General features: G+C 39.3%; 1 protein-coding gene across 1 annotated transcript in view; it reads left to right on the top strand.

The window, feature by feature from the left end:
• Window positions 1–22,188, top strand: part of LOC107758798 (protocadherin-15-like) — a 126,525-nt gene that overhangs the window by 11,281 nt on the left and 93,056 nt on the right. The window contains exons 5-6 of the mRNA XM_016576617.1: window positions 1,015–1,108; window positions 13,915–14,043. Of these exons, the coding sequence (XP_016432103.1) occupies window positions 1,015–1,108; window positions 13,915–14,043 (223 nt within the window). The remainder of the gene's footprint in view (window positions 1–1,014; window positions 1,109–13,914; window positions 14,044–22,188) is intronic.

Below are 22,188 nucleotides of genomic sequence, written 5' to 3'. Positions count from 1 at the left end.
GAAAACCTGAATATGCGCTGCATCTGCTGTCTACTTATACTCACGCTGTGATCAGCGGCAGCTGGATGCAATAATTGCATGCCAATGTGCATTGGCTCGTTTAGTTTACACTCGAAGTAGATTGGTCCCTCTATGCGAGATCCCAATTCGTCGGTCATCCGACGTGACGTCGAGAGTGACCGACTGAAAGGGAACGTCTCGGTTACGTATGTAACCCTCGTTCCCTGAAGGAGGGAACGGAGACGTCATGTCCCGTCGCCACAGTTCCTGTACCACCGCTGAGCGGCCGGGTCACCGTCTCGGCTCCTCAGCGAAAACCTGAATATGCGGTGCATCTGCTGCCTACTTATACTCACGCTGTGATCAGCAGCAGCTGGATGCAATAATCGCATGCCAATGTGCATTGGCTCGTTTAGTTTACACTCGAAGTAGATTGGTCCCTCTAAGCGAGATCCCAATTTCGTCGGTCATCCGACGTGACGTCTCCGTTCCCTCCTTCAGGGAACGAGGGTTACCATACGTAACCGAGACGTTCTTAGTTAAACTTGCATTACCATGTAAACAAATGTAAATGTGTGACCAAATGCACAGTGTTCTAGAACTCATTTGAATGGGGCACAATGTTTTACTCATGGCTGCTGTTGCCTGACAGCAATTAATTCAGTTCTAATCGTCCCCAGGCACACATACAATGTCCTCAGCCTTTCACAGTGGCACAGGTTTTGCAAGAAATGAATATATTGCCCAGCCGTCTCATTCAGCAGGACATAATTCCATCCAGCCTATATTTGATGAACTAATTTCAGCCGAACATGATTCATTTTGTCTGGATTTTGGCTGTAGCCAGTTGTGCGTATGACATTTTCCAGTTTTGTTTTCTCAGCACATGGTGTGAATTTTAACACCTTTTCCCTCTTTCACTTTTGCTTGCCCTCTAAAGCCACCATAAAGTTAAAACACTTAGACCTCTGGGCTCTATAATCCACAGGTTTTCAACATAATCTTTGCTTTCAGGTCTGGCCTGTTGTTGCTGGCGAAGTCGCTGGACAGAGAGCTCACGGATCACTACACGCTAACGGTCACGGCCTCCGATGGCAAACCAGATGGGGTAAGACTGAAGCCTGTCAAGCCATCATACCCAATTGAAGATGAAAACTTCTGTATCTGCAGTTCAAAAGATCGTAATCTAGGAGTCTAGCAGAATCAATCATGTTGATAGAAAGAAGGGCAGACGAGAGGTAGAAATGGTCATAAAGTGTGCTGGGAGTGCTGTATAGTCATCTCTATAGTCATCACTGGCTGCATGGATGTATTTGCAAAATTGCATATAAGCACAAATGAAAGAAACTAATGCTAATGTCTTATCAATGTCGTCAGTTAGGTAGACAATCAAATTCTTCTTTCACTCAATGATTGTTGTTTGTTCATTAACCAATTTGTTGTATTTATATATTTATATATACACTACTATACAAGATAAGTCTCTTTCATGTTCACCAAGGCTGCACCAGTTGCTTGTCACATTCAAATTGGTGGTCATAGTAACGACACTAATTTGTGGAGATTCAGTGCATTGAGTTCCACAAATCTGAATGCATTATTTGTAAATTGAGATAAACATTTTGCACAATTTAGTATCTGTAATATCATTGTGTTGCCACTAGATGCCTGTATAGCCCTATGTAACAATCCCTAGTGGCGAAGACATTGCACATAATTTACACATAAATCACACATAAATTAATTTTATTACATTTTGATTTGGATACTATATACTATACTACTACATATAATACTTATTTGACTCACTGAAATGCAAATCAATTTATAACCTTTGTACAGTGTTTTTTTTCTGGATTTTTTGCTTGATATTCTCTCTATCCGTTAAAATAAACCTACCATAAAAATTATAGACCCTTCATTTCTTTGTAAGTGGGCAAACTTACAAAATCAGTAGGGGATCAAATAATTATTTTCCCCACTGTACATAATAAGTACACTGTACCAAATGATTAATTTAAATGTAAGTACATAGTAGTTAAGGCCAATTAATATAAAGTGGGAACTAAAAAAAAAATATTTAATATATATTTATATTTTAAATGTAATTTATTCCTGTAAACCTGAATTTTCAGCAGCCATAACTCCTGTCTTCAGTGTCATCGTTGTTGAAATATAAATTACATTTTTAAATATATCCAACAATTAACAATTGTTACAATTCTAACAATTATTTTAAATAGCAGTAATATTTCACAATATTACTGTCTTTACTGTATTATTCATCAAATAAGTGCAGCCTTGGTGATAATAAGAGACTTCTTGTTGAGAGACTTTCTTATGTTCAAAAACATTAAAAAATCTGAATTATTCCAAACAGCAGTTTAAGCATAACCACAATATAAATATATTTTCAGTAACACTTAAAATAATGTTCAATTCACTAGCATTAATGCATTAGACACCATGAACATTGAACAGTTTGTTTTATAGAATGTATTAATAGGTCTATAGTTGTTATATTGTTCATTTTTGTAGTGCTGTAACAGTACTATATTTATTTGTAATGGTGAAAAGTGGAAAGAATATATTACAGTATATATTATAATACGGCATTATGTTTATATGAAAAGAAAAGAGAAGCCTTACATTGATTCACTTATTCATTCAATCAAACTGATTGCTATTTATTTATTTGTTTATTCATTCATTTCAAGTGTTTGATTTCTTGTTTGTTTTTATGCTTATTACACAGTAGTATATAAATGTAATTATGAAAATTTAAATCATTTTAAGAAAGAATGATAAGAAGAATTAGAATCAAAGTAAAGAGAAGTCTAAAATTGATTCATTTGTGCAACCAAACAATCAATGAAGTGAGTCAGTCAAACAAATTATTTCTTCACACACTGATTGCTGTTTGTCCATTCCTTTGTCCATTCATCTGTTCATTTGTTCGTTCTTTTGCAAAAGTGTTTGATTTCCTTTGATGAGGTGAGTCTCCTAGTAGTTACCAGCGACTGGTCTCTCCTGTGCACTCCACTCTCACAAAGGGCTCACAGTGATTGATCTAAATAGAGGAAAATGAGGTGCATCTTACAATGGAGTGATTATGCCTTAATGATGGAGATAAACGAGCCGAACGGGCTTTTTAATTATGAAGCACCTTCTTTCGCTTCACTCTCTCATTGAGCCTATTTCCCTTACTGGATGAGCCAACGGTGAAAATCTCACTTAGTATTCCTCAGTAAAAGAGATGCCTGGATTTACAACCCTCTTCAAGGACGTGTAACGTGTTCACCTCCAAACTCAAGGATAATCACTCGCCTTCTTCAGGAACAAAGTGCATAAGCATCCAGCTTTAAGCACAATGGTCTCCATTTATATCCGAACTGTCAAGGTGGCTGTCAGGCGGTGAAATTATGCTACATCGGAGTCGAAAGTCTTTGCCTTTATTGTCACGTTAGCGTAGCCTTTACAAACATATGATGGTGACTCCAATATTTTAATAACCCCTGGAATAATTCAAAGCACATCTTAATTGGCAGAATTATCAGAGCCATGATCTCTCCTCTTTCCTGTCCCTGTGTGGTTAGCTCATGAAAGTAAGATGAGAAAACAGTGCAGCAGGTTTCATTCCCATCTTCCCATTTACCCACAACTGTCCCTCGATGACCTTTCTGATTCACTTGTGGCTGAAAATCAAGGGTGAAGTTGAGACGTAAGTCTGGGGGAGCAGGTGCAGTTTGGAAGGTTTTAAAATTCAGTGACCTTTGCTAAACCACCTGGTCATTAGCCAATTTAAAAAACAGTCCCTTTTCTGCAGAGGAGAGTTGGGAAAATTTGTTTATTTTTAAGGGCCCTGGGCCACACTCAGAGTTGACCTCTGTCCCTGCTGAGGTCACGTGGGCTGCTCTTTGCATTGCACAGGGTGATGTGAGAGCCAGACAGATTCACAAAGTCCAAAATAGAGATTTATTTACTCCCCAGTCTGTGGTTAGAGGAACAGATACAGCCAGACGTCTGTCTGATGTACACAGACATTTGACTATTGGCACAAAGTCTTGTTTACTTTGCTGGAGTGGGCACAATTCAGTATTAGCTCCTTTTCAATCCCCATCCATTCATCTATCCATCCATCCATCCATCCATCCCTCCAATCCCATCCCATACCTCCATCTGTCCAATCCCATCCATCCATCCCATCCCATACCAGATTCACAAAGTCCAAAATAGAGATTTATTTACTCCCCAGTCTGTGGTTAGAGGAACAGATACAGCCAGACGTCTGTCTGATGTACACAGACATTTGACTATTGGCACAAAGTCTTGTTTACTTTGCTGGAGTGGGCACAATTCAGTATTAGCTCCTTTTCAATCCCCATCCATTCATCTATCCATCCATCCATCCATCCATCCCTCCAATCCCATCCCATACCTCCCATCCCATACCTCCATCCATCCATCCCATCCCATACCTCCATCCATCCTTCCAATCCCATACCTCCATCCATCCATCCATCCATCCCATTGATTTAGGTTAAACATTGCAATTAGAATAAAGAATATGAAAATATGTAAAATTGAAAGAAAGAAAATATATCAAAAAGAAAGAAAATCAGCAAAATGAACATTTGTACTTCAGCAAGTTCTTGATTCTGTAATCCTATTTTTGTAATAATAATATATATCAAAATATCTGATATATTTGTAGCAATAGCCAACAATACATTGTATAGATCAAAATGACAGATTTTTTATTTATGCCACAAATTATTAGGATATTAAGTAAAGATCATGTTCCATGAAGATATTTGGCAAATTTCCTACCATAAATATATCAAAACTTAATTTTTGATTAGTAATATGCATTGCTAAGAAGTGCTGTATCCAAGCATGTTAACAGAAAGTTGAGTGGAAGAAAAAGATGCACAGCCAACCGAGAGAACCGCAGTCTTATGATGATTGTCAAGCAAAATCGATGCTGTGTGTGGCAGTACAAGTCATTATAATCAGTAATTATGTCCCCACTGGATGCAACAAATGCCTCGTTTGTAATGGGTTTTATTGGTGTCGTCTCATCGTGCCGGGACACACGGCATCACAGTATGGTAAGGGGCGTAACATTTCCATCACACGCTTGAGGTATTCAGCCAATCACAACGCACTGGATAGCCGGCCCTGGAAGAACATGAAGTCAATTCAATGATACAATCATGATCTGTAGTATTATCTACCATGTCAGCCATACCAAAAACTCTTAATAGCGCAGGATTAATGGATGCTGTCAGCTGAATGGTGAGGTTTTTGGTGGCCATATTGCCTCGTAATCCGAGCGTCTTTGCGCTGTCATATGTTGTGTTTGCATATTGTGTAGGATGGCCCCTACCTGATGAGAAGTATATAAGATCAATGGGTGTGACAGAACCATTCTCTCAGCCATATGTACAACAAGAGTAGCTGCAGCCACAGCATGCTGGCATACCTGAAGCTATGTTATCTAGCTTCTTAGACAGGTATGCTAATGGTTTATAAGTGGAACCATGCAGTTGCAACAGGATGCCAATGGCTACCCCCCTCCACCTCGCGGGCATCTAAGTGGAAATTTTTGCTGTAGTCGGGCAGGCCCAAAGCTGGGGCTGTGGTGATGGCTTGTTTCAATGCAGTGAAGTGCAGTTCTGCCACTTCAGTCCAGTTTAAAGACTGTAGTGGGTTCCTGAGGGGAAAAAGGAGAACAGACACAAGGAAATGAGTTCAACCCGGAGGGTGTGTTTATTTACTAGTGAGCAGATGCAAGGAAACCAGCCCGGGGAAGCTTGACTGTACTCCTCCAGTCTGCATTCAGTGAAGTAGTGCTATTTATGGATGTTCCTCAGTGAAAGAGTGTTTGTGGCCCAGGTGAGAGTGGGTGAAAGTCTTCCAAACAGGTGGGAATCAGTATATGCCGCGATCTGCCTGTGGAGGATCCATAACAGCAAACTCCTTTCAGTCAATCTCTAGCAAAGAAACAAAAGCACAATTGTTAGCTTCAGTCTAGAGAAGAATCTCTACCTCTTTTGTTTCCACTGAGGTTTAAATCATTGTCTAGGAGATTGACTGATGATTGATTGATTGACTGCCATCAGCTGGGCTTGGTGATTGCTCCTCAGCTGGTTTGTGTGTGTTGCCAGGGGCGACATATGATGAGCTGCTGGCAACTCGCCACAAGGCGTAGTGGGCGGAACTTTATGGTCAATCAAGTTTTTCAGGTGCCTGTCATGCACGGCACAATCAGGTGTCTAGGATCTACAATAGTTCACTAGTCCCAGAAAACATTGGAGCTGCTGCACAATTCGAGGGGACTTCATTTTCCTGATCATCTGGGCCCTATCTGTTGAGATTGCTCACAAACCTGGCATTATAATGTGTCCCAAGTATGTCACTTTGGACTGGACCTACTGAAGCTTGTCTTTCGAGGCTTTAAACCCAGCCTGGGCGAGCACATTGCAGACAATGATGGAGGCTTTTTCACAGTACTCTTTTGTCTCCCCGAGACCAAAATATCATATGCGTATTGGAGGGCACAGACTGTAGAGGGCAACTCCGTAATTTTGGCTAGTGTCCTCTGTACTGCTGCCACAAAAACAGCGGGGGAGTCAACGTAGCCCTGCGTGAGGCGTGTCCACGAAAGCTGTTGACCCTGAAACATAAACTGTGTCTGGATGTACAGGTACAGAAAAGAAAGCTGCACAAAGGTCAGTGTCCATGAAATATTTGTGCATACATGGGATAGAGTTAATAACAGTTGGAACATCAGGCACAATCAGTGACAGTGGCGTTATCAATTGATTTATAGCCCTTAAATCCTGGGTCAAACGCCATGTTTTTCAGTCAGCCTTGACCACAGGATTAATGGGCGTGTTGTAAGGTGAATGTATTAGTACGAGGGCACCCTGCTGGATAAAATTGTCAATCGATGGTTTAATACCAAGTTCCTTATCTTTAGACAAAGGATATTGTTTAATGTAGACTGGTTTATTAGTCTTCACCTTTGCTTTATAGGGTTCCATATCTATGAAACCGGTGTCATCCTTATATTGTGACCTCAATAATGGGTTAACCATGGTATCTACCATCCATGGTGGGTCAAGCTTTGGTACGATAGGCTGTGGTTCACTGGATTCCTCCCATGTGGGCAAGGGGTTCATTGAGACCTGCAAGTTGGGTAGGAAGGAAAACACAACCTGTTTATCAGTGAATTTGATATCCATATTCAACATGCATCATATCGCGTCCCAATAAATTCATTGGAGCCCCTGGTATAATTGTAAATTTATGAAAAAATTGTTTGAATCCAGGGATTTTACTTCCAAAGGGGGCGTTACAGGACATGCAATGTCAGTTCCTGATATTCCCACAGAGTTAACTATTTGATTAGAAAGAGGACCCTCATACTGTTTGGAGGTCGGTGACGTCACATCCGCTCCAGAATCCAAAGGAACGTCTGTGGTTGACCATGCAGTGTAACTTAAGGCAAGTCTTCATTATGGTTTGAGAATGTGAGGGTCATCATAGATAAATCGGAACTGACATTACTCTGTAGGCATCCATATTCTTGGTCATTGTGCCATGTAGTGGAGTACACGGCGCCTGTTGGTTTGCTTCTCTGTTGTTGTGGCTTCACCCAAGGCTTCCTCTGCAGCTGACCTTTCCATGCCCTACAATCACGGTGTACATGACCCTCCCGCCAGCAGTAATAACGAACTATTCTTGGGCTTCTTTGCTGAGTCAAGTGTGGTTTCACTTCTGCTTTCTGGTCATATACTTTCTCCTGATGTTTTTTGCCCTGTAAACATAGCAGTCTCAGTTTTAACCGTGAAACCTCCAGATGAGTCTAGTTCCCTAACTCGCTTCCCTGTTGCGTCTATATCCATATCGAATAGATTGGCAGTTGTAATTCTGATCAGTTGTGCTTGTTTCCATTGCATATTATCCAAGAAGGTATTTCTGAACAAGGCCTTCATCTCATTATTTATTGGGAGTATAGACTCTTCAACCCATGCCTTCTTAAACCAAATATAAAAGTCTGAAGCAGATTCCTTATGTTTCTGCTTGGTGTTGGCAGCGAATGATAGGTCTTGTCTGTTACCTAGATGCTTATCTAAGAAAGTTCTCAGTTCTTTAAAAAAAGTTATCATGCTTTAAAGGATTTTTTCAGAAAAAATTCATGGGGAGTTGCAGCCGTGCCTGAGCCTGTTGTTTTATCATTATCACGGCTCAGCGTTGGACATTCATCAATTAGCATTGACTCCGTAACATCCCCTTACAATGTTCTTAGCAGAACTGCCCTGTAATCTGCACCAGTAAAATGAGAATATTTCGAATGCGTTTGCAGAATAGTCACAAATTTTCCAGGGTTCTGAGAAGGCAAACTTTTGCATATTGATTCCATGTCAGACATTTTCAGTGATTTCATAGATAGAGCATTTCCAGCTCTTAGCCACACCATTGCATTTCGATTAGACATCTCAGTTTTGTTACCCTGTTTCGCAACTTGAGTTAATTTGCAAAGTTTCAGATTTCACCGCAGACTGCACAGAGGGTTCAGGCGTGCAGTAGGGTGGGGTTTTTTTCTATTGCAGGGCAATTTTGCCTAGCTACATAAGCAGCTAATTGTTTCTTTTCTGGACCTTAGTCCCAGACTTTCTTTATGTCCTGCAATACATAACTTTTTGTCATATATTTATCTGTTGACTTATTTACCTGTACACCCCCCAACCCTCTTTGACTAAACTTTTAGCCAACCCCATGCCTTCCTCTGTGAATGAACCCTCCCATGGGTACGGTGTTTCAATTTGTGGTTTCATTTGCTCTGACCATCCCGCCTTCAGTCCACTCCTTGTGAAGCTCTCCCAAGTGTTTGAATCGGCTTTGCTTTACAGTATTCTCAAGCTTGCGGTCATCCCTGTGGCATGTATACCTTTCCCTACCACATTTCTTCCTTCCAGTCAACTTTGCATTTAATACGCTTTGATACAGCACTCTGTGAACAGCCACCCCTTTCAGCAATGACCTTCTGTGACTTACCCTCTTTGTGGAGGGTGTCAATGATTGTCTTCTGGACCATTGCCAAGTCAGCAGTCTTCCCCATTATTGTGGTTTCAAAGAAAAAGAGATAACTGATTTTTGACTTTCATGAGCTGTAAGATCTAATCATCAAAATTAAAAATAATAATAATTAAAAAAAAAAAACTTCTGAAATGTTTTACTTTACTTGTAATGAATCTAAAATATATAAAAGTTTCACTTTTTGAAGTGTTACAAAAAATTAACTTTTTCACGATATTCTTATATATGTATGTATGTATGCATGCATGCATGAACCAAACTGTCCAAAGTGAGTGTTCTAACTAGAATACATTTCGTACCATTTTATTATGGAAATACACCGGTTTAGCAATGAAGTTGCAAGATAGTCTTTCTCTCTTAAAGATTTATGATATCCTTCCAGTTCCTCATCACAAGATGTAAACCTGTTTGTTGACAAACGGAGTTACCTTGTGTGCATTTGTCTCAGCTCAGGATCAGCTTACCTTATTTTACCCCCTGAGCATAGTGCAAACTCGGCAAGCTTTATTGCCGGCACATGAAAAATTTACCGGACCAATCTGCCAAATACTCCAGCATTTAAACCTTTAACAAATAAGTCCGAGCAGCAGGGGAAAAACCTTCTGCTAATTCCCCTATGTTTTATGTTTTATGTTTTAGGGGAAGAAACCAGATTGACTCTGACTAAACACAAATGGATGCAGAATGATCTGACAAGAGGCTAAGCTACTATGTTGTGAGAGAAAAACTCCTACTTTCTGGATTCCTGGTTTTCATTTGGTTTTCAGTATGCTGGGTTTTGGATCGCTTGCCTTTTAATTGTTTGAATTAGTTATTTATTGTGATGAAGTACCTTAGACTGCTTGTTTATTTATCCAAATTTCCCATATGTTTGGATGTAAATACACATTTACACATTTCGAGCAAAACATTTCACAAAAAGAAGTTTGTTTTTAATGATCGATCACACTGATACACTGCTGATCTGTTCACTTTTATTTATTGCTTGTTTATTTGTGCAACCTGGTGATAACATCAAAAAAGCTTGACTCACTCACTTGTTTAATTTGTTTTTGTTCATTTACTCATTTACTTGTTTGTTCGCTTGTCAGATCATTCTTGAAATAATATTTGTTTTGTTTGATTCGTTATGTAATTGTCATTTGTGCAGTCTGGTAAGAGCATCTGAAGGCCTGGTAGGAGGAGAAGCAATCATTTGTGTGAAATGTTCTCAGAATCAACTTTCACACACTGTAGACTGTGTAGCTCTAATTTGAATTGGCTGGTGCTTCTGAATTGAACCTAGCTGAAGTTACACTACATAACCTGACGTGATGCAAAAACATTTGTTCACAGTAATCACAAAATCATATTGTGTGTGTGTGTGTTTGAAGTCTATAACTTGTGTAAAGACAAAACATAAGTGGTCAAAAGGTATTGATTGATTGATTTATTGATTGATGTAAACTTTTTTTTTTGCTGTTTGTAGAGAGTGAGAAAGAAGACTGAAAAAATCACATGCCTTGTGCCTAACCCCTTTCATAGCCAGTAGGCTATTTCTGACAATGTGCTTCTTCTAAGTGGTTGAAAATACTGTATTAAAACACTGCATGGCACACACACATATTGAGTTGGTCCCAATTGGACAGTTTGTTTCTGTCAGTAACATTACTAATTGTGTTTTATTTAACCCCAAAATCAAAACCAAGAAGGTAGTTATCCTGTTAACCCGCACCTGGACGTCGGCGCACTGAATGCTCTTTGTTTGCACTTGTCAATGTTTACCAATAGATTCAATGAAAAGGGACCAAATTAATCTTGACAAACTATATATAATTCTAAAGGTCTAAGCCTCAAGCATCGACGATAGATCGCTGTTTTTCAATGGAAAGCTTATGAGGAATGTATTTGCTAAATTTGTGTAAGTAGTACACATCAAAACATGCATAATCAAAACGCAGTACGTACCAGATTCATCGTAATAACGAGTCATAAACGCATCCACAGCTGTAATGGGGGGACTAGACATAGTCTCAGAAAAATGGTTGCAGGAATCTCATTTTTCAATGTATCGTCTTCAGATTTGAAATATAAACTTTCAACCCATTACTTTTCTGGATTGCTCCTGGACTGATTTAATGTATATTTATATGAAATAAAAAATTCAGTGTGGTACAATTTTTTTTTTTTTTCTCAAGGCACTTCAGTGTCAAGTAAAGCCCAAAGAGTCTCCTTTCCAAAGACACCAACATTGTGTGTGTGTGTAGCACACTGAAGTCAGGAACTGTAACAATTTTAAGTTAGGTAGGTCATTTTCAGCTGTGAGTCCCAAAATGGGGGGTGCAGGTTAACAGGTTATCTTGATGAGAATTATTTTAGAACCCTTAAGATATTTTGGATTATGGCATTATATACATTTAAAATTAAGTCATTACTGTAAATTATTACTGTATATATTAATACAGTAAATGAATAGTTATTACTGACATTTTAATTATAAAAGGCTATATTGTTAAACTTTATAATAAAAAAAATACAATTCCGTCATTAATTACTCACCCTCGTGTCGTTCCAAACCCATAAGACCTTCGTTCATCTTTAGAACACAAATTAAGATATTTTTGATAAAATCTGAAAGCTCTCTGACCCTCTGTAGACAGCAATGCAACTGCAATGTTCCCAAGTCTAGAAACGTAGTAAGGACATCAGTAAAATAGTCCATGTGACATCAGTGGTTCAACCGTAATTTTACGAAGCTACGAGAATACTTTTTGTGCACAAAGAAAACAGTAATAACATAATTTATTCAACAATTCTTCTCCCCGAGTTACCGTCTCCCTCCATTTTGGGGAGTACCCCAGAACATAATCGACGTAATCAGCGCTGTTTACGTTCAGTAGAAAGGGTGCGCATGCTGAACGTAAACAACGCTGATTGTTGATTACATTCTGGGATACTCTCAAGAATGGCGGAAGATGGTAACTCGGGAGAATATTTGTTGAATAAATTGTTATTATTGTTTTCTTTGTGCATAAAAAGTATTCTCGTTGCTTCGTAAAATTACGGTTGAACCATTGATATCACATGGACTATTTTACCGATGTTCTTGCTACATTTCCGTATGTGTGTGTGTGTGTGTGTATGTATGTATATATATATATATATATATACACACAAGTACTAAAATGTTGTTTTCATGGTAGTTTTACTTAGTTTCACACATTTGCAGTGTTCCCCTAAAATCATGTCAAACTATATTTGCATAATAAATGTGTAACAGTAGAGGTATGCTAATTATATGTTTGCTGTGTATGAATGTTTAAATGTCATGTTTTCCATTCCTCATCTTTAGAAATGAGACACTTTGTGAATTGTGAATGTAGATGGTTAATTGTTGTTAGTGAGTAGACCGAATTCTCCCTGCCAGCATGCTAATTTGTTTGCAGCCATCAATTTGTTGAGGCGATCTATACTCTGAAACACTAATCCGCTCAACAGCTGTGGATATTTTTTCATTAGACCCCATTCAGAGCTTGATGATGAATGCAAATATGTTAGCAATTTCGCAAGTTCTGTGTAAATTAATCAGTGGAAATGGATAATTGTTTGTGAATGCCAAGACAGTCCATTACCTATGAAGGTATTTTTGGTGCAAAACAACTGAGTGTCTGTGACAGCAGAATTTGTAGTTGTAGAGAATAGCCACACATGTGTATCAGTAAATCTGAAGTCACAGACAAAAGTTGCAAACTTGTAGATTTTTTTTTCTCTTCCACAAACACAACACAACAGTTACACCTTCTTGAATCCTTCACTGCAGGTGCACAAATCCTACAAATTTATCTTGGTAATGTCAGATAACTTTGATAGAAAGGTATGTAATGAATTCGGTTGAATAGCTGTCAGCTGTTAAATTTAAGCACACAATTAGATAAAACCAATTTAGCTCAACCAATTACCAAGCAATGCTTCATTTTTTTCAGTCTGTGGTGTAAAACGGTCGCATTAGCAATTAAAGACAAACACAAATATGGTCAGGTCAAAGTGTCAAATAAAAGTTTTGGTCCCAATTCAATTTTACTGGTAGTCCACTGTATCCAGGATGCACAAATCACTTTTGCACCATTTTTCACACAGATAGGTGGTGTATAAGGGAGAGAGCGTGAAACTTGTCATTTGGCAACTTGGCAAGCGAAAAACAGTGTTTGAGACTCATAGCAGCAGATTCACGCCGTTGTAGTTATGCACTTGTGTTTGTGCTAGAAAAAGCATCCAAGAAAAAAAAAATATATGTAAGAAAACATTCTACAAGCGTGCAAATCTCATTGCAAGAATTCACAAACTGATTTGCGGATGTACAAAATTTGTCCGTGACTTCACATTTTTTTGATGCAGGTGTGTGAATGTGTTTTGCACCATATTCACTGCAGCAATAGTAGCAAAACATGTGAGCGTACGAGTTTCTTGATTTGTGATTCGTAGAATAGGATTTGTGCACCTGCAGTGAAGGATTCAAGAAGGTGTAACTGTTGTGTTGTGTTTGTGGAAGAGAAAAAAAAATCTACAAGTTTGCAACTTTTGTCTGTGACCAGATTTACTGATACATGTGTGGCTATTCTCTACAACTACAAATTCTGCTGTCACGGACACTCAGTTGTTTTGCACCAAAAATACCTTCATAATTAACAGACAAAATCACACAGAGGCCTAAAGGTCCGCATTTCAGATTTGTTGACATCGTTGGATTACTAACTGAAACTCTGGAAAGTTTTTATTTAGAGGCATCCATGTAATGATTGAAGTAACCTGAAGGTTTCTTGTTTTCAGACCTCGACCGCTACGGTGAATATAATGGTGACTGATGTCAATGATAATGACCCTGAGTTCGGTCTTCTGCTGCCCCTTAATCTTACAGTTCAAGAGGAAGAGGAAAATGCTTTTGTGGGTCAAGTAAAGGTAAGACCACAAACATTCAAAATTCTTTCTACTTGTTCTCCTTGCTGTTTGATCTCTAAACTATTTGCTCTGCAGCTGCTTTCTGCCCTCTGGAGTCACAGAAGATGAAGTCCTGAAGTTTATACTTCAGAGTTTAAGAGCGTAACTTTGTGGTTATACTATTCTGATCTCTCATCACTTGTTGTTGACTTAAATTAGTCATTCACCCAGAAATGAATATTGTAAGTCATTTTTCCACCCTCCTGTCGCTTGCAAGCCCACATGACTTTTTCTGCAACACATGAAAAATGAAACTGAATCGCAAAGGCATCTTTTAAACCTGTTATAATTATTTTAAGTTTCATAAAAGATACAAAAGCATCATACAAGTTTCATAAAAGTAATATTGTGCAATATATTTTGGGTCTTTTTTTTTTTTTTCTTTTTTTTTTTACGAGAAACATACCAACATTTCTGTTATTTACTAAAAATCATCATCTCTGAGCCATTCTTCACACAAAGCTATTATATGACTTCAGAAAAATTGAGTTTTGGTGAATTGTGAGACATGAGAATACTAAACTGTGGACCTGAAGGCATAATCAAATTAACCAAAATAATTAACAAATGCAAGAGGCAGGAGATGTGTACAACTTTCTGAATGGCAGCATTCCAGTTCTCTGGAACTTTCTTTCCAGTTTTTGTGCATCTTTCTCCAGACAGCAAAATTTTGAGAGCAAAAATGTTGCAAAATCTGTGTTGGGAAATATTTTGCCCTATTTTTTCCCATTTGCATGTGTTTCTATTCAAATTATTGGGTTTTGACTGCAAAAAACAATGTTAAATGTGACTGCAACTTAGGCAAGACATTATAGGTGAACGGTAAAAATACGAACTAATACTAATAGAAACTAATATAAAACTAATAGATATCAACATACAGTACTTTCCCCAGTTGATTAACCCCAGTACATGAAGACAATTAAAACAATTGAAACTGAAACTTTCCACAGTAGATTAATCATGGAATGTTATTACTAGAGCCCGACCGATACAGGTTTTTTGGGGGCCGATACCGATATTAGGGAGTAAAAAAAGGCTGATATCGATATATTGCCCAATATTCTTTGTGTACATTATGGTGCAGAACCAGTCAAAAGCTTGGACACTTTCCCATTCGTGTCCAAACTTTTGACTGGTACTATATATAGAATACAGTAAACAGAATATATATACATAATAATTTTTTTGGAATGATCACTCAAATGTGGTGATCAAACACTTATAATGACGTAACAAAGATATGTAATGGAGGCAGGGCATTTAACAATTGAACAATAAACTTTATTGTCCAACATGAGTCTGACATCAGTGCACTGGACAGTACATTTGAAGTTTATTCAACTTTATTTCAATTCAATTCCATTCAACTTTATTCCATTGAAGTTTATTTAACTTCGGAACATTCATTCCTTTGAATGTAACGTGTACGTTCCCTTGGAACTGGAATCATGGCGGAATATCATGTGAAGTCCACTTCTCAGGGCACTTACGGTCGAATAAGACAGCGTTTGAATGCTGCTGCCTGAACAAGAGACCTCCTTACTGAAGTGAAAGTGTTAGCTGGTGTCACTATCTCACGAATGCGGTAGCGGATCTCCACCAAATTCGGGGGATCCCTTCAGCTCGAGGAGCCCTCTCGAACGCCACCCTCCGCACGTCAGTAGCCAACCGGGATCACCAGATCGGTTGGCGCCCGACCGCAAACTTAGCCTCCCGTAACTCCCGGACCCCGGGGGCTAACGATGTGGGGGTGGTCTCATTCGAAATGGGGCCTCGAGACGTACTCTCGATTCGGCATTCTCCATTACGGAGATTTGGACGTTCAAAGTTTCAATGGTATTCCATACACGTTAGCTTTAATGCATTTCAAACAGGTCGCCAGTAGCAAACAATGGAGCGCTCTCTACTGGACAAACTACGTAATTACATCATTTACAAGCATTTTATCTGCGTTTTATGTTCTGTAAAAAAATTTCATATCGGTGGCATATTCACCGATACGATATATCTGCGACAGGCTCATATCGGCCGATAAAATCGGCAAAATTATATATCGGTCGGGCTCTAGTTACCTGTAGTATCTTGCCTTAAGATGTGACCTGATCCTAAATATGGAGCAACACAGTGAGTGAGGTGTTAAACCAGTTCAAACCAATAAATCTTGACTGGTTTTAAATCTTACTGACTATTTAATAAGAATCGGCTCATAAGAGCCATTTGTTTCAAGAATCACTATTACTATTGCTCATACTTAAGGTTAGGGATTCAAACAAGCCCCTAACCCTAAGTAATTCACTTCTGCATGTGATTCCTTCTAAACTATTTGCTTTACAGTTACAAAATCTCAAATCATGGGCTCCTGCTCCTTTAAATCCGTCATGGTTACTTTCACAGAGTTTGACTGTTCTTTTGTACAGTTTTTTTTTGAGGATTTCAATCCCTTCCGTGGTCTCATATGACCGGTGTTAATCAGTGCCTGCTGGGCCGTGGGTGTGACGCCAGCAGCTGGAGTGTCTTCCTCTGCCCTCTTGAGCCCTCATCTCACTCTCTCCCCATCGCTCGCCCAGCTGGATACACCCGCAGCATACCCGCCAAATTCCCTGCCTGCTCCACTGTTTATGATTTTCCAATTAAAGAAATGCAATTTAAATAATTTGTTACCTTCGGGGACGTCCTGTAATGAGCAGCTTTGTTGGGCTCTGTTAAGCTGCGAAGAGTTGTAATTAGTGGTCTGGATTAATAGAGCCGCACTTTGTCATCAGAATAATCACAGGCTAATACTGGCAGACTGTGTATTAGCAGAGCGTTCCTTAAACATGTCTACTTCGCGTCAGATAAATATACGTCAGACCTCATGAGATGGGCAGGCATCATTTTCCAGGGCTTTTTATTCCTGCATTCTAGGGATGCTGTATCCACGCTATGCACATTATATATATATATATATATATATATATATATCATGTATTTGCTGGAAATCAGAAAGGTTCATTTTTGGATAATCTAATTAAGTCAATGCTTTCTAAAAAATTGACTTATGTAACACTTAAGGTAAAAATAACCAAATAAATAAAAAGAGATAAAACTATGGGGCCCCTACAGGGACATGGTGATGGTAACTAAAATTATATTCTTTTGCATTCTCTCACAAAAGTTTTGCTTTCCCCTGAGAAACTTTTGTGGTGGAAATAATATGAGATGGGACGACAAACAATTTTTATGCTTTTACGAGTGAACACAGAGTTTCTCAGGGGAGCGCAATAAGTGTGCGAAAGAATGCAAATGTTTTGCAAAATAACGCAAAGTTTTTCAGGGAATCGCAATACTTTTGCAAGACGGTACAAAAGTATATTTCCTCCCTTCTTATATATTTTTTTCCATCACCATGTCTGCTTAGAGAGCCTGTACAAAACGCTGAAGCTAATATTTAAAACAGGCTTGCTATTGATATAGATTACAGTTTTGATTCAATTTGATTCATTTGGCTTTGTTTGCAATGTAATGTCCATTTTGCTTGAACGTATGAAGGGAATTGTTTCTTTGTTAATGATTATACAGGACAGTGTTTTAAACTTATGCAACTTGTCTTTTGGAACTATTCAGCACAACAAAAATGGCTCTTAAGAGTAATTCGTTTCAGGAAATCGGGTACGGTAACACTTCTTCCACTGTATCTTTATTGATTCACTAAAAGCAACTCGTATGAGTCATGGTTATTTTTATAAATTGAACTGTGTGGTTGAGCTGTATGTTTAACTCTTTGAAAATAACTGGCTTATTAGAGCCATTTGTTTGTGAATCAGACTGCACTGCTCGTGTTAGTTTTTGCATGAAGCCTGCAAAATAACTCAATACACTGTAAAGATAGAATCTAGAATTTTTATTTTTTTGCTTCACATTAATAAGCATAGACTCTGAACCCACTTTCAAATCTAGAATTGACACATCCCACTCCATATTTTACTCCCTGTTTTTCACATGTAATTAATGTGAAAAATTCCTACTCACTGACATTTGCACAAATATTAATGCCGTGGCATAGCAAAATCCCTACACTTTACAACGCCAGTGCTTTTGCTAATTGTTCACCTCTCGACAAGGTGATATTTGTGTGCATGCCGCAGTACGACAAGCTTCATTTACAAACCCTTACTTGTCCTGAATTCATTTGGAGCTCCTGACACGTCTCCCAGCGAGGCACATTGGACATGGTCCAAAGCTTAACGCTAGCTAAACATCCCCTACGGCTAACGTGGAGCAGCAGAGGTTTCCATATCATTAGAGAAATACCCACAGAGCTCCATCAGCACTATCACAGCAGAGCCTGCATCGCTGCTGATATTACACCTGGCCGGCGTGCTCATTTCAAATTACTCCAAATACGCCACAGCTTGGGAAATGTAAACTTGTTTGAAGTCCATTAAGTTCAGGCCAGAGAGTCTCGTCTCATTGTCTGCAGTTGGAGAACTCGTCGGTTGACATGCTGTCCATATTCTTGTGCTTGTTTTTCATCAGAAAGCTTTTTATGAACTCGTGTACTTGCCATTTTGATGTGGGCTGAAGCAGACACCTTAATTTTCTGCCGACCTTCTCTTTGATGTATTTGTCTGCATTCCGTCAATACGCCTCATAATGATTTCAAATCAGGGCAGAAGTGAGACAAATAAGTGGGCAACTGTTGTTATCAGAGGTGCTACAAATGAGTGTGAAGTATGAATGCTAATTAGAAAACATAGTGAAAACTTGTCTTTCTGCCATTATTTGCCTGAAAATGCAATCATCCTTCATAAAGCCAATGTGAAATGCCTTTCACAACCCACTTATTTGCGTATTCTGAATTTTTTTCAAGAAAAACTATGTTCAGCTAGAAAAAAAGGGACTTAGTGGGTGTTTACATGACACCGTTTTCAACTAAAAACGGAAAACTTTTTATGTGTTTTGTCCAAATGGCTGCAATATAACAAAGAGTGAAAAATTTAAGGGGGTCTGAATACTTTCCGTACCCACTGTACATGACAACAGGCCTGAAAATGCAAACTTTTGAAAACGGGTGCAGGTTTTTGTCGATTCCATTATCATCATGTAAACTGCAAAAAACGAAAATTTGTGAAAACACTGATGTCAAGCACATGTGTATTACATGTTCTATAGATGTTCTACAGTCCATAGGTATGCAGGTGCAAAGTTCTTCTTTACAAAGTGACATCGCCGATACAATAAGTCTGAATGAGGATCTGTACGCAAAGCTTTTCAAAAATGTAAAAGCAAACTTTTCAGTCTTTCATTGTCTTGTAAATCAAAATTGATTGGATTGTGAAAAATGGAGTCAAATTGTTGATAGCAAGAGGCTAAAAATTAAGAGGGATTCATGAAGTCAGTTGAAAAGAAAGTTGTTTTAAAAGTACCGCAAGTCATTTACATTTTGACGAAAGATTACAAAGACTGCGGAATCATTCTCATTAAGACCAGAAAAGTGCATTAACATGTCAGAAGGGATTTTAATGTCATGTTGTCTTTAAGGACAAAGCTTTAGTGTTCCCCATTTCATGATGCCTGATTTTGGATGCATTTGGAGTGAAATGCCTTGAACAAAATCGCCAACTTTCTGATAATCTGCTAGTGTGCCCACAACCAGGTTAGTTTGCTTCACTGGATTCATGTGGTTGTCAGTGCAAAGTCCTCTGATTGGCTAAACAATAGTGGCATGTTGTCAGATTTTTTTCTTATTTTTAACACCGTCTAGGGTTATCACAGAGACAGGTGAGATATTTAAGAAAGAACATTTCAGCTTGCTACTCCATAAAAAATAGCAACGTTTATTAAAAAATTGCATTCTTTATCACCTCCTACTGGGCCTCATTTATAAAACAAATGTATGACAGAAAATTGGGCAGAAAATTTTTTGTGCATGTGAAGGATTTTACACGGATATTAGAACATGACTGAAGTATAAAGCCATGTTTAGGCTACATAATGAATAATAGTTATGCAAACAAATGTTACAAATATGGCAAACATGGAAACATTTGGATTCTTGTGGTATGAGACCGGCTCGTGAGCCCAATGCCGTTTCAGTTTTGCTGGACATTTGCCGTTTATAATGAATGCCACTATAGCCTATTTTTTTTTGATATAGTTGAATATATAATTTTTTAACTACATATTTTTCATTCTTGTTCTGTTCTGAATACCGTTAAATTTAAAATATTTGTTGTAGAGTGAGGGGAACTAAATAGGCTGTAAAATGGAATGGATACTGGTAGCTCTTCCTGGTTGTTAATTTGCCGGTTGATAACAAACCCACTACGGAGCGTCCGGTTAGAGACTTTACCACAGATGATCAGGTATGCGGGAATAACCCATTTATTGTCACCACAAACTCAATACACTGAAGATATTTTGGTTTTCATGTTTGTGTGTTTTTTTTATAGGCACGCACACAACTTTAGCAAAGATAAATCGCTACAGTACTGCTAGCATCCGTCCGCTTTCCCGATCGTGCTAACTCAGTTCAGTGGGCGGGACCACTGACCTCCGCATCCTGCCCGGAGCGCTGATTGGCTGGCAGCATGACAGGATGGATGCTGCGTCTGAGTCGACTGTAGTGTATTGCAAGGGAAACTAAGACACATGAATATAACCTGTGTGTGGCCTTTTTTACAGCCGCCCCCATATTTTCGGAAGGAAATATCTACAATATCAAAAGGGCCTATAACCTATACCATTCAGAGTAGCTTTAATCTGGTATGGCAGGCAATCGGATGAGGCGTGCGACTGGGCGTGTGTACAACTTCTTTCCCATCTTAATTTCTGCTGCTCTTATTCTGCTGTCTACTCCAGGGAATACCTTAGACACCTGGCCCACCGGCCACAGTGCTCTGGGTAGCTGGGGGTCGACGATCAGGACGATAGTGTCACCCTGGAGGTCAGATTTCTCATCTTGCCACTTCTGGCGGGTCTGAAGGCTGGGAAGGTAGAACCTGAGGAAGCGCTTCCAGAATTGGTCGGCAAGGACTTGACTATGGCGCCATCTGCGTCGACGGATCAGTTCAGATTCTGGGTATATCACAGGAGGAAGTGATGAATCTGGCCGCCCCATGAGAAGGGAACTTGGTGTGATGGGGTCTAGATCAGATATGTCAGATGAAATGTAGCCTAGTGGCTTGGAATTCTGATCTCCACCAGCACAGTGTACAGTACTTTCGAAGGTGACAGACTGGGCACCAAGTGTTGTCATCAAGGCCTGTTTAAGGGAGTGAATCTCTCTTTCCCAGCTGCCACCAAAGTGTGGAGAATTAGGGGGATTGAAGTGGAATTGTATTTGCTGGCTTGCCAGCTGCTCAAGGCTATGAAGGACTTCAATGTAAACTGCCCGGGTAGTTAGACATTTGAACAGGATGCCCCATTTCTTCTCATTTCTGCGACCTACTTTAACAGTATATGGACCGAAGCAATCCATTCCTGTTGAGTAGAAGGCGGGCTTGAATAAACGTAATCTGGCTGGAGGGAGGTCTGCCATTTTTTGAACCTCAGGGTTTCTTCTCCATTTCTGGCAGTCCACACAAGTACTCTGACACCGTTTGATGGCCTCTCTGCCTCGAAGAATCCAATATTTCTGCCGAAGCTCGGCAAAGACTCTTTCAGGGCCTGGATGGTGGAGTTTAGTGTCATAACTCTGTATGAGCAGTTTAGAGACTGGGTGTTTTGGGTCTAGGACAATGGGGTGCACGGTATCAGGATCTAGATAAGGGCTACAGCGAAGGCGACCTCCTACTCTGATCAGCTGAGTCTCGTTGTCAAGTTCAGGGGCCAGTGTCTTTAGCCGTCTGTTTCTGGGAAATGATTTACCCGCCTTTAACTGCTCCAGTTCAGAGGGGAAACACTCTTCCTGAGCTTGCTGTAGAACACTGATTTCAGCCGTCTTGTAGTCATCAGCTGTTGGATTGCCTGCCGCCCCATGACAGGCTCTGGACTCCAGTAGCTCTTTAAAAGTCTTATACTGGCTGATGTCAGGGAATGACAAGCTGGCTGTGAAGCAGGTAAGGAGGCAGGGAACTGTTTTACGAAGCTCGTCTTCATCTGCAGCCACAGAATGTTGGATTT

The sequence above is a fragment of the Sinocyclocheilus rhinocerous genome, unplaced genomic scaffold (assembly GCF_001515625.1).
Source record: "Sinocyclocheilus rhinocerous isolate Xijiao unplaced genomic scaffold, SAMN03320098_v1.1 scaffold4098, whole genome shotgun sequence".
Lineage (NCBI taxonomy): Eukaryota > Metazoa > Chordata > Actinopteri > Cypriniformes > Cyprinidae > Sinocyclocheilus > Sinocyclocheilus rhinocerous.
Note: the sequence above shows the minus strand (reverse complement) of the source record. Positions and strands in the feature narration are given on the sequence as shown.